This window comes from Barbus barbus (genome assembly GCF_936440315.1).
Source record: "Barbus barbus genome assembly, chromosome: 24".
NCBI classification, from domain to species: domain Eukaryota; kingdom Metazoa; phylum Chordata; class Actinopteri; order Cypriniformes; family Cyprinidae; genus Barbus; species Barbus barbus.
The window spans coordinates 20148119-20164018 of record NC_136752.1 but is presented as its reverse complement, the minus strand read 5'-3'; the positions used below and the strand labels follow the sequence as shown (position 1 = coordinate 20164018).

Genomic DNA, 15900 nt, shown 5'->3' with positions numbered 1-15900 from the left:
AGCAATAATGAAAAAAAGGGATATCATTCACAACCTATTGCTGGACAAATCTAACGATCAAGGGTGTATTCTTGTCAGCTAGCCACCACTGTCACTAGTAATGTGGATTAAATTAAACTAAACTGACTGTTGACACCAGAAGTGACTGTGAATCAGATATGTGCTATCAGAGCAAGCTTGCCTCTGACCGTAACCTCTATCTCTCTCTGACTGCAGGTCAGATAAAAGCCAAGTCCATCACTTAATTTATCCTCTCAGCTCTGCTAGAGGGCTAGATAAGCAATGGCTGTTGTGGGAATGACTACACATTAAAACCAAACACGTCGACTCTTCCCAGAGACCTTGAACACATGATTTGATTCATTTGCATGAATCTACATGCTTTTAATCTAAAGCAACTTACTCTACACTAACTTTTGCTGCAATTCCCTGCTATAAGCCAAGGGTTAAATGCCTTGCTCAGCTGCACAATGCTGGAAGTCTCAACAGGTCATGTGTTGACACAATGGATCTGCATACTTTGAATTTCTTATTTTTTTGCAGTAATTATGAGGAAAATCTGCAGAATTAAATATGGTAAAAGCCTTAGGAGTGCTACACTCTTTAACTGAAAGCATTATCAAGCGAACTGAAAACAATTTTAAAAAATTGCGTTTTTAACCTTTTGAAGGGGTGATATTGAGAAATCAATGTCCTCGATCTTTTGAAATAAGAGTTTTAAAACTTAATTCCCAGTACTTTTATTTAAAAATAAGATGTAAAAACAGTCTATTTGAACTTTTTTTGAAGTCAGTTAAATTAGTATAGATTAGTATATGATATTCCACATTTACATGTCAGCCAGTGCAGATATTCAGTAAATTAACCTACTGTGAAGTAATGAGGACCAGACAGTTATTAACACCAAATAATATTCATAAACACCTAATGATAAGAGTTACATGTGGGAAAGTCTGACAAAACTTGCACTTGCCTATCCTTCCGAAGGATTCTACCATTCAGAACGACCAACTGAAGTTTGTTTTTAACAAGGTCCCTCATCATAGCCTGATCATAGAGCACAGCTTGAACCGCTACGCTACCACCACAGCTCTCCGCGATGCTGTTAGGGTTCACCTAAAAATTCATCATAGCCCAAAAACTGACTAGGGAACTGACTGGATAAGCTGCGTCTCAGAAGGATCAATTAGAGCTCACATTCTCACTGACTCTAGATCAGATAAAGCCATGAAACTGAGAAGAGCTCACTTAAAATGAGGGTAATCTCCTTCTCTCCGGGGCAAGGGTGATGTGCTTTCATCTCCAAACCTGGCAGAGAGATGAAGGAAAGCCAGAAAGAAAGAAATAGGTGAATTTGGGTATGTTGTTGGGCATGATTATTTGATCTAACTGTAGATGTTTGTAATTATTACTATGCGATTTTTATTTTTTTGCAAATGCCATGAAATGTGTCTCTTTTTGTGGTACAGTGGTGTATTATGAACCCACACATATGACGTTAACAGGTTCCAGCTCTCAAGTTTCACTTTATTGTAATATTATTTAGTTTTCACTGTTATGGTATGGATCACCTTAAAATAATACATCAAAGTGAAGAATTTGAGACCGATATATTACTAGTACATATTTTAATATTCAATGACAAAAATATATTACCACAATCTAATATTCAGGTTGTCTCGGCACAAAAGAAACGTTGTAAATGGAAAAACCAAGATTAAAGAGTAAACCGAAGAAATATTTTTTGCATTTCTAAACAGACTAAAATGGGCCCCATGAGAAATAATCTAAACATTTGTAAATATCTGAAATATTACTTAAAGTATTAAAGTAAAATATTAATAATACTAAAGTGTACCTTTTAAGAATTGTTAAAAATATTTGTAGAGAATTCAAATAATACTAATTATTTTAAACATTACTAGGACTCATTTAAAAAAAAACAAATCTAATTATTAAAAATATTATTTATTATTATGCATTATTTGTTTACATATTCTTTAATTATATATATTAGTATGTTCAAGCTGAACAATTTTATATTTTTCTATGATACAATTTTTGTTATAGAATTAATCGCATTTATTTGTATGACAATTAATTCATCAAACAAAATGTTGTGATTGTGGTTTGTGTTTCTTGTTCTTCTCAGTAAGTTTATTATGTTGTAATCTATCAACACAATCTGACTTCAGAGGTATAGAGAGTTTGCTTCACAAGGGCACTCCCCTCTGAACGCTCAAGACATTGATTTATTTAGTAACCCTTCTGCCATGCTCCAGCCTCCACACACACACACACACACACGTACACACACCGTGTCCTCGTTTCCCCTTCTAAACTGTTGCTTACTGAAAGCCTGACATTTTGCTGCATTCTCAGAAGAGCAGTTGCAGCTGTCATTGCGTTAGATTTTTGTTAATATTATCGTTGTTTTGTGTAAATTCACTTCCTGGCAAGCTTAAAACCTCTGCCGATGTTCAACCACATTATCATCGCTGAATAATTCATTCCTGACAACATCTTAATTCTTCTCAACCCCTTTGCTGCTTTTGTTGCGTACGTGTTTAAGCGAGGACTTCCAACTGGTGATGTCATTGCACAGGAACGAGCGGCGACATGCATCATCTTCACAAAAGTAATCAAGTATCATTCATCTTTGACTCCTTCAGCTCTGTCTTCTCCACACATATTCGGTCGCACCTCAGCCCCGGTGCTTCCTTTTTCCTCACCGATTATATGTGAATAGACTCATCAGTGCCATTCAATTGGCTTTCTGTACCGGGAGCAATTACATAGCGCTCGGCCCGTCTCCGTTTGTATTGGGCGATCTGATGTGCATTGTTCCCGCTCATAATAAGCTTGTGTTTTATAATGGACTTATTGCTCCGGAATATGAATCATGTTGAATAAGCATGGCTTTTATTATTCTCTGTGATGAGGTTGTTTTTAATAGAGATTATTTAGTTTAATTAAGAACAACAATCAAAAATAGAGGGGAAATTATGAAGTGATTATGTAGGTTATTGTTTTCTTTTATTATATATTTTTCTTCTATTTTAAGTGGCCTGTTATTAATTTTGCTAGTCATGCGCTGCGTGTATCTATTTGTTTACGTGACAGCCTTGTCAGTCTTGCTATTGAAACGATCTTGTAAAAGCTTTGTACAGGCGACGCTGTTTCACTGACAGAAAAGCTTCAATTAGACCATTTAAAGCACATTGATGTGAGAATGCGTGTGGAATAGAACACCGGATGTCAGAATCTGTTGGACCGTGAAGATTTGACCCTAGAGATGTGAGGAGTCCACCATTAAGACAATCACTCCTTCATTTTCTTCTCTGCAGGAGTTCACTTGATCCATTGTGTGCATAGACCTGGTCTTTCCATGAAATCACAGTTCAGGAAATGTGAATTAATGGGCCTGTAATGTGAAGAAAGAGAACATGAAAGAAAGGGACAGTAGTCGACAGTTCGGCTGAATGACTTTGGTATAGGCCATTTTTAAGAGGGTCATTCTTTTCTTCTTTCCGTCTTCAGGCATGCCAGCATTCAGCAAAATCTCCCAGAAGCTATTTCGCTGGGAAATTGTTGGCACTTCAACACTTGCACCTTCATGTATCTTTAGTTCTCAGTCCATTACCTTTTACTGTAGAACAATTTCTGACTTAAAAAAAAAACTATGTTTTTTGCCATTATTGATTCAGGGAAATTCTGTCAGCTCAGCACAGCACCTGTATAGTTCTCTTGCTTCCTATCATCTTCCTGTTTTTAGTTTTAATCTGTTGTTATAGTGTCTTGTGTTCTCTATCTATTCAGAGCTTGGCAAATATTTTTCTGTCATTTACCATATTTTACTTAGTTTTGATTTGATATCGAAAAAAAAAAAATATATATATATTATATAATATTTTTATCCAGCAAAAATGCAATAAATTGGTTAAAAGTGACAGTTAAATCATTTATCATGTTACAAAGGATTTCTGTTTCAGATAAATGTTCTTTTGAACTTTCTATTCATTAAAGAATGAATGGCTGTATTACTTCAAAAGATTTCCCACAGATATGATAGTTTAATAGGTATTAGAAGTAAACAAGAGAAAATAAATTGATTGCACTTTACAATAGTTTGACAATAGTTAATGCATTAGGTATAATAAAACATTTGCAGAATTTATTAATCTAGGCAATTGTTAGTTCATAATATAACAGTTGTTAATTTTTACTTCATCTTTGTTTATAATACAATAACTGATGGCGTATGCAGAAATATCATTATCCTAGATTAATAAATGCTGTATCGATCATTGTTAGTTTACAGAGAGCAGAATAAGGCAAAGTATGGTTAGTATGCAACATGGTATGGTTAGAACTAAAAAAAAAACTTTTTCCACATATGTTCTTGTTAGATTAATGTCACATTAAAACATCAAGTGTTACAGTGTCTAATAGATAAAAATTGCATGTGACAGAAAATTTACAAAGCTGTCTGTCAAAGTAAAAGATTATTTGCAGCTCAGCCTCTGAATCTATTTAAGATTAAACTGTCCCTAAACTGCAGGTGAACTCAGAATAAACTGTTGATCCCTTTACGTTTCAGTCATATGGTCTCTTCATGAGTAGGAGATTCTTGGCCAAAATCCACTGCAGTGTGGACCAGACTTGTCAATGAGTCGCTGTGATTTATGAATCTTTTTTTCTACCTCCCTTCAGTTTCACCTTCTCTGATTTACATCTAATTAGATTGTTGCTGAGCTCCAATATGCAGGTTATAGTTTGTGGTTATATATTTCTCATCCACCCCCTCCTTTACCGCTGCCGTCTGTAATAATAAAACCACTTGGTGTTTTCACGAGGGCTGCTCTGAACCAGGTACTGCAGAGACCCAGCAGTATTTTTGACCTACTCCTCGTCCTACTCTGTCCTGATCCAAACCAGCTTTATGATTTAAATGATAAAAGAAAAGCCAAGCATGCATCATTTATGAGACAGCAAACAGCCTCCGTCATTCCAATTAAAGCTGCATTGCAACCAGCACAAAAGACAAAAAAAAAAAAGCGACTGAGTCAAAAACATACATTTTTAATGAGCTCCTTCCGTATTCCTTGTGTGCATTAGCAGATATTAGTGAACATTATGTGGATTTGTAAATAGGCAGTGTTAATGTGCTGTTTTATTTGTGTGAGAACAAAATGTCCATGCAGGAATAGAAAAAACCTCAATCACTTACCAACAGTCCCCACAACAAAATAGCTTAATAAACAACAAAATAATGTCTTAATGAAAAGAGGCTTGGGTTAGAGGATAGAAAATATCATTAGCTCACTATAAAAAAAAGCACTAAGTCAGTAGAAGTGACTATTATGATAGAAAAACAGACATGTTTGTGTGAACATTTATGCTTTTAATCAGTTCGTCTTCCACAATATACAACATGCAACCAGACCTACACACAAACACAGGAAAGACTACTCTAGAGAGTAGCATTTTATTCTGGATCAATGGGTTTACCTTTATCTGGGATTTTATAAGATTATGGTCTGAAATATTTATGGCTGTGTGTGCTCATGTTTCTGACTTCCAGTGTGATCAAAGTCGCTTCATTAACCTCACTGCTGGGGCCTTTAAAGGACATTTCCCCATAACAAAAATCAAGCCATTTTATTTTCATTTGTTGGCAGCAATTGAGGTTTTGGACCACTGATTGTTGTGAGCAATATATTCAGCCTCAATCAAATATTGTTTGTTCAGCTTGACAAGTTCATTTTTTGGGCATTTTCGAAGGCAGAGGTAAATTTACTCACTCTCTCTTCTTTTCTAGTGATGTATGTTCAAAATAATGTTGTTCCAAACCTGTTTAACCTTCTTTCCTCTACTGAACACAAAAAAAGATATTGTTTTGACAAATAAATCAAGTGGATGGATGGATGGATGGATGGATGGATAGATGGTCTTGCCACGAGGGTAAATGATCACAATTTTTAATGTTGCGTGAACAATCCCTTTAACCCTTAATGCATGAATGTTTCACCGATCATTATTACATATTCAGGTCTTTAGCGATCCAGACCTACATATCTAACACAGATGGATCTCTAACTGCTGCAATAGCAAAAACCTCAATTGATATTTTAAGACCAAATACTAAAGAATAAAATTGTTACGTTTTAAATCTTAGAATGGTTCAGTTTGAGCAGATGATTTTACCATCACTGTCATCATGAGAGCGCATTTCCCCAGTACATTCAGGTTCTGGCTCATATTCGCGATCTCAGCCATATTCTCAAAACTACTGTTTTCAGTGACTTCAAAATCAATATTTTCATCGCTGGCAGCTTATTCACCACATCCACCGTCAAATGACATTTCTGTTTCGTTGTGTACAGTAATTGCATTCAAGCCATTTCAGCCATTTTATGCCTGTGGTAATTATCAGTGAAACATTGTCTATCAAACACTTTGAGGAATAAAGGTGAATTGCACGGATTGAGTCATCAGATATTTAATTATTGTTGCGCAAGAAAAATCTAAGTACACTATTGCATAACTTGGGTCTCTAGCAACCGTTTACATTTTTTCCAAAAAATTTATGTAAATGTAAAACAGACATTCTTTTATTTATTTAATCTAATCTAATTATTATTATTATTATTATTATTTATGATGATGATCAAGTATGTATTAACAATACAACACAAAATATTTGAAGAGTTACCATAAAAGAGGGTTGAGACACATGACTGTGTGCACACCTGTAGCTGAATAGAGTAAAACGCTTTGATACCATCTGTATGCCGTGTCCTCGTTCTGGTCATTTTCTGTGCTTGTCTGTCCAGAGGAGAAGGATTGCACAGATCTGCTGTCTTTCTCATTCTCTGTTTCTGACACAAACTTGCTGCCATGCCAAGAACTCCTGGCTGGCCATCCATACATAAATACATCCATCCATTTCTCCATACATACATCGATCTATTTTCCTACTTCCTTTTTAACTTCATTCCTTCCTCACTCTCTAATGTGTGTACCTCAGTTCTTTCTTTCTCTTATACATCTGTCTGCCTATCTATCGATTGATCGATAGACAGATAGATAGACAGATAGATAGAGTTTCACTTGACATTCATTTAGGCTTGTTGTTTATAATGAATGCCACTATAATTTATTTTATACTTTTATATAAATGTATTTAACATTTATTCCTGAATGTAACTAATAATAAAATGTGACTCGTACCATGATGCAGCTTATTTGTATTTTTCCTCTCTTATTTTTTCAAATTTACCCACTGCGACTTATATTCAGGTGTGACTGAATATACAGTATAGGCTACTGTATAAGTAAGTGCTATTTGCCTCTCTTCTTTCTCCCAATTTTTTTCTTCTCACTCATTTTTCTCCTTGAAATAATCAGAAATGGAGTTCCAATCAAGGAGAACGAGGGATTGCTCTCATCTGTCTGTTGGAAGGAGGTGATGAGTAGAATATCTTAACACATTGCTGCTCTCTCATATTCACATCTTCATTCCTTTCAAATGAAGAAAAATTCAAATGATTTTTCACAAGCCACGTCGTTTTTATCATCGGCGTGCATTTGAAACATTATATGCCGTGTGCCAGCTCTCTCTCCTCCTTCATGCTGTTTTTCAATTTCTCGTTGTTTCTCTCCCTCTTTATGAAGTGGTTTCTACAGCTGGCCGATCTTTCTTCACAGTTCAACGCTCGACATTTTAGCTCTGACTCTCTCCATGCTCTTCCCTTTTTCCTTCAGCCTCTTATTTTTCTCCCCTCCCCTCGTTCCATCCTCCTCTCTCAATTTCTCTAACACACACTTTCTCTCTGTTTTTCACTCTCTCTTGCTCTCTCACATTGCACTTGCTGTTCTTCGACCTTTTAGGTCCGTCTGTGCTGTCTGTAACGGCTCTCCACAGACGTCTTGGCTGGAAAGATGAAAAAAGAGTGCAAAACTACTACAGGGCTTTGAGCATGGGAGGAGAAATTCACCATCACATGCACAAGAAAAACAGAAAAGTAAATAGTTTTAATGTCAAAAAGAATTAATTGCAACTAAGACGTAAATGTATCTACATTAAAAGGTTCCTCTCATTGCTGTGGTCTCAACTTGTGAAATGTAGCTTTAGGCCTGAATGAAGAGAGCCATAGATGAGATGTCTTGTTTTCGATGGTGACTCCTGGGACTAGCCAGTGTGGATCTTTTGTGTGGTAGAAGTCACAGGGACTATTCTGTATGTGTCCAGACTGAAGCTTGCTTAGCAATATTAACTGTGCCTGTGTAATTCACTCCCTCCAGATGCTGCTCATTTCAAAATCATTTACTTCTGCTAATAAAACGACCACTAATAATAGCTGAAGTATGGCCTTCAAAGCGGTTTTTGCTTCAGACGTAGTCTCTATTAAAACATGCTTTTTGCTTTAACAGAAGACCATGTGCATTTTGAATCTTTATTTTATTAATTTTTTATGCGTTTTATAGAGTTACATATTGTTCTACTGCTAGAATATCTAGGTAAGCAATAATAAATAATCAGTCATTGTCACCAATTGAAACTCAAATGAGAGAATAAGGAGGCTGCAGAGTGGAACGTTATTGTAGTCATGACCAGCTCATTCGAGCCAAGACTGAGATCAGAAGTAATTTGAGTACAAGTTAAGACCATGACTAGTGCTGGATATCAATCAGAAATTTTCGATACGATACCTTGATTTCAATACCGTTCCATTAAGCTAGCATTAAGCTCATAAACACATGATTATGACAGTATATGATTTCAATGTGATTTTCATTAGCTTTAGCCTTTTTTTTATTACAATACAGGGTGTTTACATAAGAAATGCTAAGCAGGTGTAGTGTTAAGCTTGATATAAAAGTCTACAAATAGTATAATTTGGCACCATCATATGGCAAAAACACAGATCGCAATCAGAAGTTATTACAAACACTCAGTGGATTAAAGTGAGTTTTGAGTAAAAGCGTGGTCATTGTTTTAAAATGAAAACGCACTCGTGTAAATGTAGCCTTACACTAAAAAAAATGGTGCTGTATAGCACTATTAGCTTTAGCTCCACTAAAAGTGGTTCTTGGCTTGTAATCATTGGGGAACCACTTTTGGTGCTATATAGCACCTTTGTCAAATGGTGCTATGTAGAACCATAAGACCTACCATATTGCATTGTATTTTTTCAACAAAAATGGTGCTAAAAGAACCTTTTAAAGGGGCTTAACAGGTTCTTTGTATGGCAGTGGTGCTATATAGCACCTTAATCACCCCAAGGAACTATAAAGAACCATACAGGAGCTTAACCGGTTTTGTACATGGTAGCGGTGCTATGTAGCACCTCAGTCATGCCAAAGAACCACTGAAGCACCAAGATTTTGGTGCTATACAGCACCAAAAGTGCTTCCCCTGTGATTACAAGACAAAGAGCCACTTTTAGTGCTATATAGCACCATTTTTTTTCGAGTGTACATCTATGGGTGATTGGACGTTTACACTCTAAAGCCTCATGTGTGAGTCACTCTTCTGGGTGTAACTAGCTCTGGTAAGGCATCAAGGAAAAACACTAATCACCAGCACTTGATTTAGGCACATCAAGCATGCTCCCTGCTTATTGGCTCACTGACATTGATGAAATTATCCCCTTATCGAAATGTGGTATTGAACAAGACAACACTTTTCAATACTCAGTGGTATCGAGGCAATTCGGTTGGTGCCTTAAAGTATCACCTAACCGTGATAGTAAAGTAGTACCTAACTGTGACCATGAAAATATGAATCTGAATCCACGATTGTTTATGTATAGTCTTGGTCTTGTAATGCAGTCAGGGGTATATGGACTCAATTTGACTCGATTGTCTTTCGGTCTCCGTCTTGACTCAAAACATTTTTCATCTTGTTCTTCTCTTGGACTTGAATGAAATGTCCTCAGCTACAACACTGGATTGATATGATGACAATTGTGGAGAATTCTGACAGGGTCAAAGGTCATGCTGTTTTGAATTATCCATCACACTGAATTCACATACAAATGATAAGTGAGCATGAATGTGGCCATGATCATTGATATTATGTCTAATTGTAGTGTCTGTATCCCTTGGAGAGCTTTGATTACCTACCCTCTCTCTTTCTCGCTCAATTATTTAACTTTTCCCTTTCATTTGTATACATAAATGTGTATGTATAGAGGATGAAATTAAAAAATGTCTGAAATGTTCACAAGCTATTGAACATATGAAATGTAGTGGCCACATTTACCATCATTTACCGTTGTGAAATCCAGTCATTTCAAAAGGACTCCATACGATCAGGAATGTTGAAAGATTTCCCCACCCAGATTTCGCAACGGGGTCCAGTTGGTCATGTGGATTCCTGGCGCTGACCAATAGAATGCTGCTGGATCTGTGTATATTACTATACTATTGACATCAGAAAATTGACCTTTTTGTCCATGAAGCTTCTTTAATGTGACTGCATGTTTAGTATGTCTTTTAGATCACTGTAAATCTTAACTCATTCAGTAGGCATTAGAAACCTTTGTGTGAGGTCAGTACAGTATGTGTAAACTGAATTTGAGTATTTTATATCCACTATTAATGTCACGTCGCATTTAATATGAGGACGCACACACACGCAGTCTAAGGGCATCATATCTCTTGGCTTGGACTTCCCTTTAATCAAATTTAGCACATAATTGATTTTCCAGTGTGCTGACTCCTAGGGTACCGCTCCTCTGTGTTCTCCACCTCTAAAGTCGGCCGTTGAATAATTTATGCTGAAAAGACGAGAGAGGTGCTCTTGGTCTCTCTGAGCAGGCCGGGGGTCACAGAAGGGTGGGACATCTCTCTCTGAGCTCATTTATATCACATCTCCAGATATGCAAGTGCAACATGGCCACTAGATAACACTGATAAACAGAATATAGTGTGCCCAGGGGAAAGGCAGGCGTGAGTCTATGAGCTCTGTTCTGACGTGGAGGCGGCAAGATTTAGTCTGTTTATTAGTGTAATAGTGGCTTTTATGGCAGGTTTATTGGTTTGATAATATGGTTTTTATAGCTTTCTTTAAGTGATACATTATCAGACATGTTCATAAAAAAATAAGATCAATTAACATTTAAATTGCAAACTTTCTTATATTCTAGATTCATTGCACACAAAGTGAAAGATTTCAAGAGGTTTTTTTTTTTTCTGATGGTTATTGCTTACAGCTCAGGAATATTAAAACTTCAGTATCTCAAAAAAATTTGAATATTTTCTCAAAGATCAATCAAAAAAAGATTTACAAAACAGAAATGTTCAATATCTCCAAAGTAGGTTTAATTATTAACTCAATACTTGGTTGGGGCTCCTTTTGCATGAATTACTGCTTCAATGCAGCATGGCATGGAGGCGATCAGCCTGTGGCACTGCTGAAGCATTATTGAAGCCCAGGTTGCTTTGATAGCAGCCTTCAGCTCGTCTGTATTGTTTGGTCGGATGTTACTTATCTTCCTCTTGACAATACCCCATAGATTCTCTATAGGGTACAGGTCAGGCATGTTGGCTGGCCAATCAAGCACAGTAATATCATGGTCAGCAAACCACTTGGAAGTAGTTTTGGCTCTGTGGACAGGTGCTAAAGTCGGCTTTTCTTGACAATAGTCTCAAGGCTACAGTCATTCCTGTTGCTTGTGCACCTTTTCCTACCACACTTTTTCCTGTTTTCTGACCCAAAAACTCAACCTTTTTCTGCAGTTCTCCAGCTATGATCCTTGGAGAGTCTTTAGCCACTCAAAGTCTCCTCCTCACCGTGCATTAGGACAATATAGACACACGTCCTCTTCCAGGCAGATTCATAAAATTTTCTGTTGATTGGAACGTCTTAATTATTGCCCTGATGGTGGAAATAGGAATATTCACTGCTCTAGCTCTTTTCTTAAGTCCACTTTGTAATCTATCTTTTGCTGCACATCAGAAATATATTCTTTGGTTTTTCTCATTGTGATGGATGATTAATTTGAAATTTGGCCTTTGTTTTGTTTTCCCTCCTATTTATATTTCTGTGAAACCATGGCTGGATAATTTCATGTTCATAATCACGCTGGTGTGCTCAAAATTGTGAATATGAATGGGAATATATTTCAGATATATTTTACTCATAAGAATTTCTAGGGGTACCAGTGTCCAACATGTATTTGCGAAAAAACATTTTAAATTCTTATTCTCCAATGAAAGCTTAAATTTGTGATTTTTTTTTTTTTTTTTTTTTTTTTTAATGATCAAAAGGATTAACAATGCAGATTTATTTTCACAGCTTTCTTTGATCATATTTACCAAGGGTACCAACAATTCTGACCACGTGTGAACACACACACACACACATATACATATATATACATACACAGTGGTGTGAAAAAGTGTTGGCCCCCTTCCTGATTTTTTATATTTTTTTTGCATGTTTGTGTCACTTCAATGTTTCAGATCATCAAACAAATTTAAATATTAATCAAAGATAACACAAGTAAACACAACATGCAGTTTTTGAATGAAGTTTTTTTTATTATGAAGGAAAAACTAAATCCAAACCCACATGGCCCTGTGTGAAAAAGTGCTTGCCCCCTAAACCTAATAACTGGTTGGGCCACCCTTAGCAGCAACAACTGCAATCAAGCGTTTGCGATAACTTGCAATGAGTCTGTTACAGCGCTGTGGAGGAATTTTGGCCCACTCATCTTGGCAGAATTGTTGCAATTCAGCCACATTGGAGGGTTTTCCAGCATAAAGCGCCTTTTTAAGGTCATGCCACAGGATCTCAATAGGATTCAGGTCAGGACTTTGACTAGGCCACTCCAAAGTCTTCATTTTGGTTTTCTTCCGCCATTCAGAGGTGGATTTGCTGGTGTGTTTTGGATCATTGTCCTGCTGCAGAACCCAAGTTCGCTTCAGCTTGAGGTCACGAACAGATGACCGGAAATTGTCCTTCAGGATTTTTCACACAGGGCCATGTGGGTTTGGATTTAGTTTTCCCTTCATAAAAAAAACCCTTCATTTAAAAACTGCATGTTGTGTTTACTTGTGTTATCTTTGATTAATATTTAAATTTGTTTGATCTGAAACATTAAAGTGTGACAAACATGCAAAAAAATTAAAATTACCAAAGAATTATGGTTACAGGGTTGACATTTCAATATTTTCCCCTTCATGGAATATATTTTTACTTTAAAATGGGTAATGTATGCTAGTAACAGGGTTTGCTCTGTATATTGTATATCTGTATTTGCTGTGTGCGTGTGTGTGTGTGTGTGTGTGTGTATATATATCAAAACAATCATAATAAAGTTAAAGAATGTTTGATGTTGTGTGTCCATTTTAGGACAGTGTAGCTATAACAATTACTTGTTCATATAAGATGGAAAATTTAATATATTGTGTGGTGTATGTTGGGTGAAGTTTGAGGTTCGCTCACGCACAGATTGTTTGTCGCACTGGAGTGTTTATTGAAATTGATTTTTTTTCTTTGCCTCCCTCTCATGACTTGTTTCTCTCTCTCTTTCTCTCTCTCTGTAGGTGACTGAGGATGTGTGTGACTCTGAGCTTTTGTCTCTGCTGTTGAATGCTGGGATGTTGATCAGTTGTGTGGACACAGCTCTGTATTTTTCGTTGGTCTCTCACATGCTGGCTCAGGGGAAATGGGATGTGGAGAAGGCCGCCCGTGACCTCCACCATGCCGGCCACAACGCTGAGGCCGGGTCTTTGCTCCTGTCCTACAGAGGATCCCACCCAGGGCAGTTCACCTTCAACAGCGCCCTCTCTGTCATTAGAAAATGGCTTTGAGGAGTACGTGTGGGTACAGACTGACACTGAGAGATTGTGCCTGTCTGTCTGTGTAAAGATGTTTTTGGAGGCCAATCAGTCAATAACTGAAAGTAATCAATCTCAGCTGAATAAAATCGAATATAAAGTGGACACTGGCACCAAATGCAGATCACAAATATCAGTTATAATTAGCCTATTCAGACAGTGTTTGTTCAGGACTTCTTCCCGCTGGCAAAGGACTCAAATCACCTTCCCATTTCTCTCTCTCTCTCTCTGTCGTTTTCTCTCTCCTGACTGAAGCTCGGTGACACGGGTGTAATTACATTACTTCGGCTGTTTGGTCACGCTATCCTGCGCTAATAATCATTACAGGCCGGAGTCGGAATTGAAAACGCTGCATGTGTGCTGAGTGTTTTGCGCGTGTATGTATGTGCGACTTCACGGTTGATCGTTTCCACACACAACTTTCTGCTCTTTTCCTTTGTAGGGTTATTAATTATTTTTGAAGAAAACAGATTAGGCCTTCAGGCTGACTCTCGCCGCGTGATTGTTTTAACGCACACGGACGCACTACAACCTGTGTTGGGTAACTGAGCAGTAATGTTGACTCATCTATGTATTTTAGGCAAATATATCAGGAGTGCTCAATAAAAACATTTGAACTTTAAAAGTTGCATTTTGCTTTAATTATCTGTTTTGTTTATGTACATTTTGGGCAATGAAGTATTAACTTTAACAAAAAAAGATAAATGTGAACCGATAATATCCAAGCACCCATTTATGGGTTTAATACAAATTATACAGCAGCTGTTTTTAATATATTATTGTACTTTAATACTGTAATATCTCACCTGAAAATAATAATAATATTATTATTAGTGGTGCTTGCTAAGGCATGTATCACTAATACTATTTCTCATACTCATTTAAGAAAACCCTTAACCCTAAGTATTAGACTCTGGTGCCCAACTTGTCCTTTGCCATTTGTGTAATAGACATGATTTGGAATGTTCTGAATTGTGCCAATAATGTAACGCAATCACATTACCTAATACAGATACACTGTATGACTTACTCAAGAGAAAACATTAATTGCGTGTTGTTTTTCTGTTAAATGTGGTGTCTTCTAAGTGTAAGTGCTCTTGTTGACGAGTTGTACTGTAACTATTAAGTTAAACCCACTTATAAACTTTATAGCAACATCCTGGCAACCACCCCAGCCAGAGACAGTACAGTATATATACCCAAAAGGGAAAAACTACAGTACGCACTATGGAGGAAAAAGTCCCACCGTCTAAATAAAACAGCCAATCAGTAATTGTAAATAGCTGTCTGAAGCATAGATATACTAGATGCCTCATTAGCGACTGTTTCTATGGGCTGCTATACGTAAGCCGTCCGCCATATTGTAACGGTATACTTGACGTCATTCATTTGTAATTTTTCTGGTGTTTACAACCAGAGTATGTTGTGACATCTTGGAAAACTCTTTGGTTTCTACCGTGAGTGATGAATAATGATGATACATTGACCGTTCTAGGATGGTGAATGCGTTGAAATGTTTGGAATGGTTGAATGTGGAATCTATGTTTACACATTCCATCATTTAAATCGAGTTTGATTCAGTAAAAAAATCTAATTCCACACAGAATCCAAACACAAAGGCATCCTGTTTGAGCTCACTTTATTTGCAGGCTGTAAATTATCTCACACTCACTTGAGAGTCTTTGTCAAGGGAGAAAGATACATAACGCATGTTATGATTAGCAAATATATTGTAGCATAAACACCCGCATAGTCATTATCTCTCCTTATCATGGCTCATAATTGTAAGTGATGTTGTTTCTGCCACTGTTTGAATTATAGCACCGATTAATTGCCTGTACCAAATGCGTGTGATAGCGAAACAGCGTTAGCTGAATATATTCAGAGGTTCAAGCTAGAAACAATTAGCTATAAGTATACCTGTAACTGTTTATATACAGCTTGCATTTGTTAGGCTACAATGTTTCTAAGACATCAAGAACATTGCGTTAATTATAAAGAGCTGTAAACCATGTGAAAATACCCCTCTACTATGACAGAGCGCTT

At 36.8% G+C, this 15900-nt stretch overlaps 1 protein-coding gene across 2 annotated transcripts in view; it reads left to right on the top strand.

The window, feature by feature from the left end:
• Positions 1-14886, top strand: part of nbas (NBAS subunit of NRZ tethering complex) — a 168852-nt gene extending 153966 nt beyond the window's left edge. For both annotated transcript variants that reach the window (XM_079375563.1, XM_079375562.1), the window contains exon 52: positions 13561-14886. In XM_079375563.1, coding sequence (XP_079231689.1) covers positions 13561-13827 — 267 coding nt within the window. In that variant the 3' untranslated portion in view covers positions 13828-14886. The remainder of the gene's footprint in view (positions 1-13560) is intronic.
• Positions 14887-15900: the final 1014 nt, after the last annotated feature.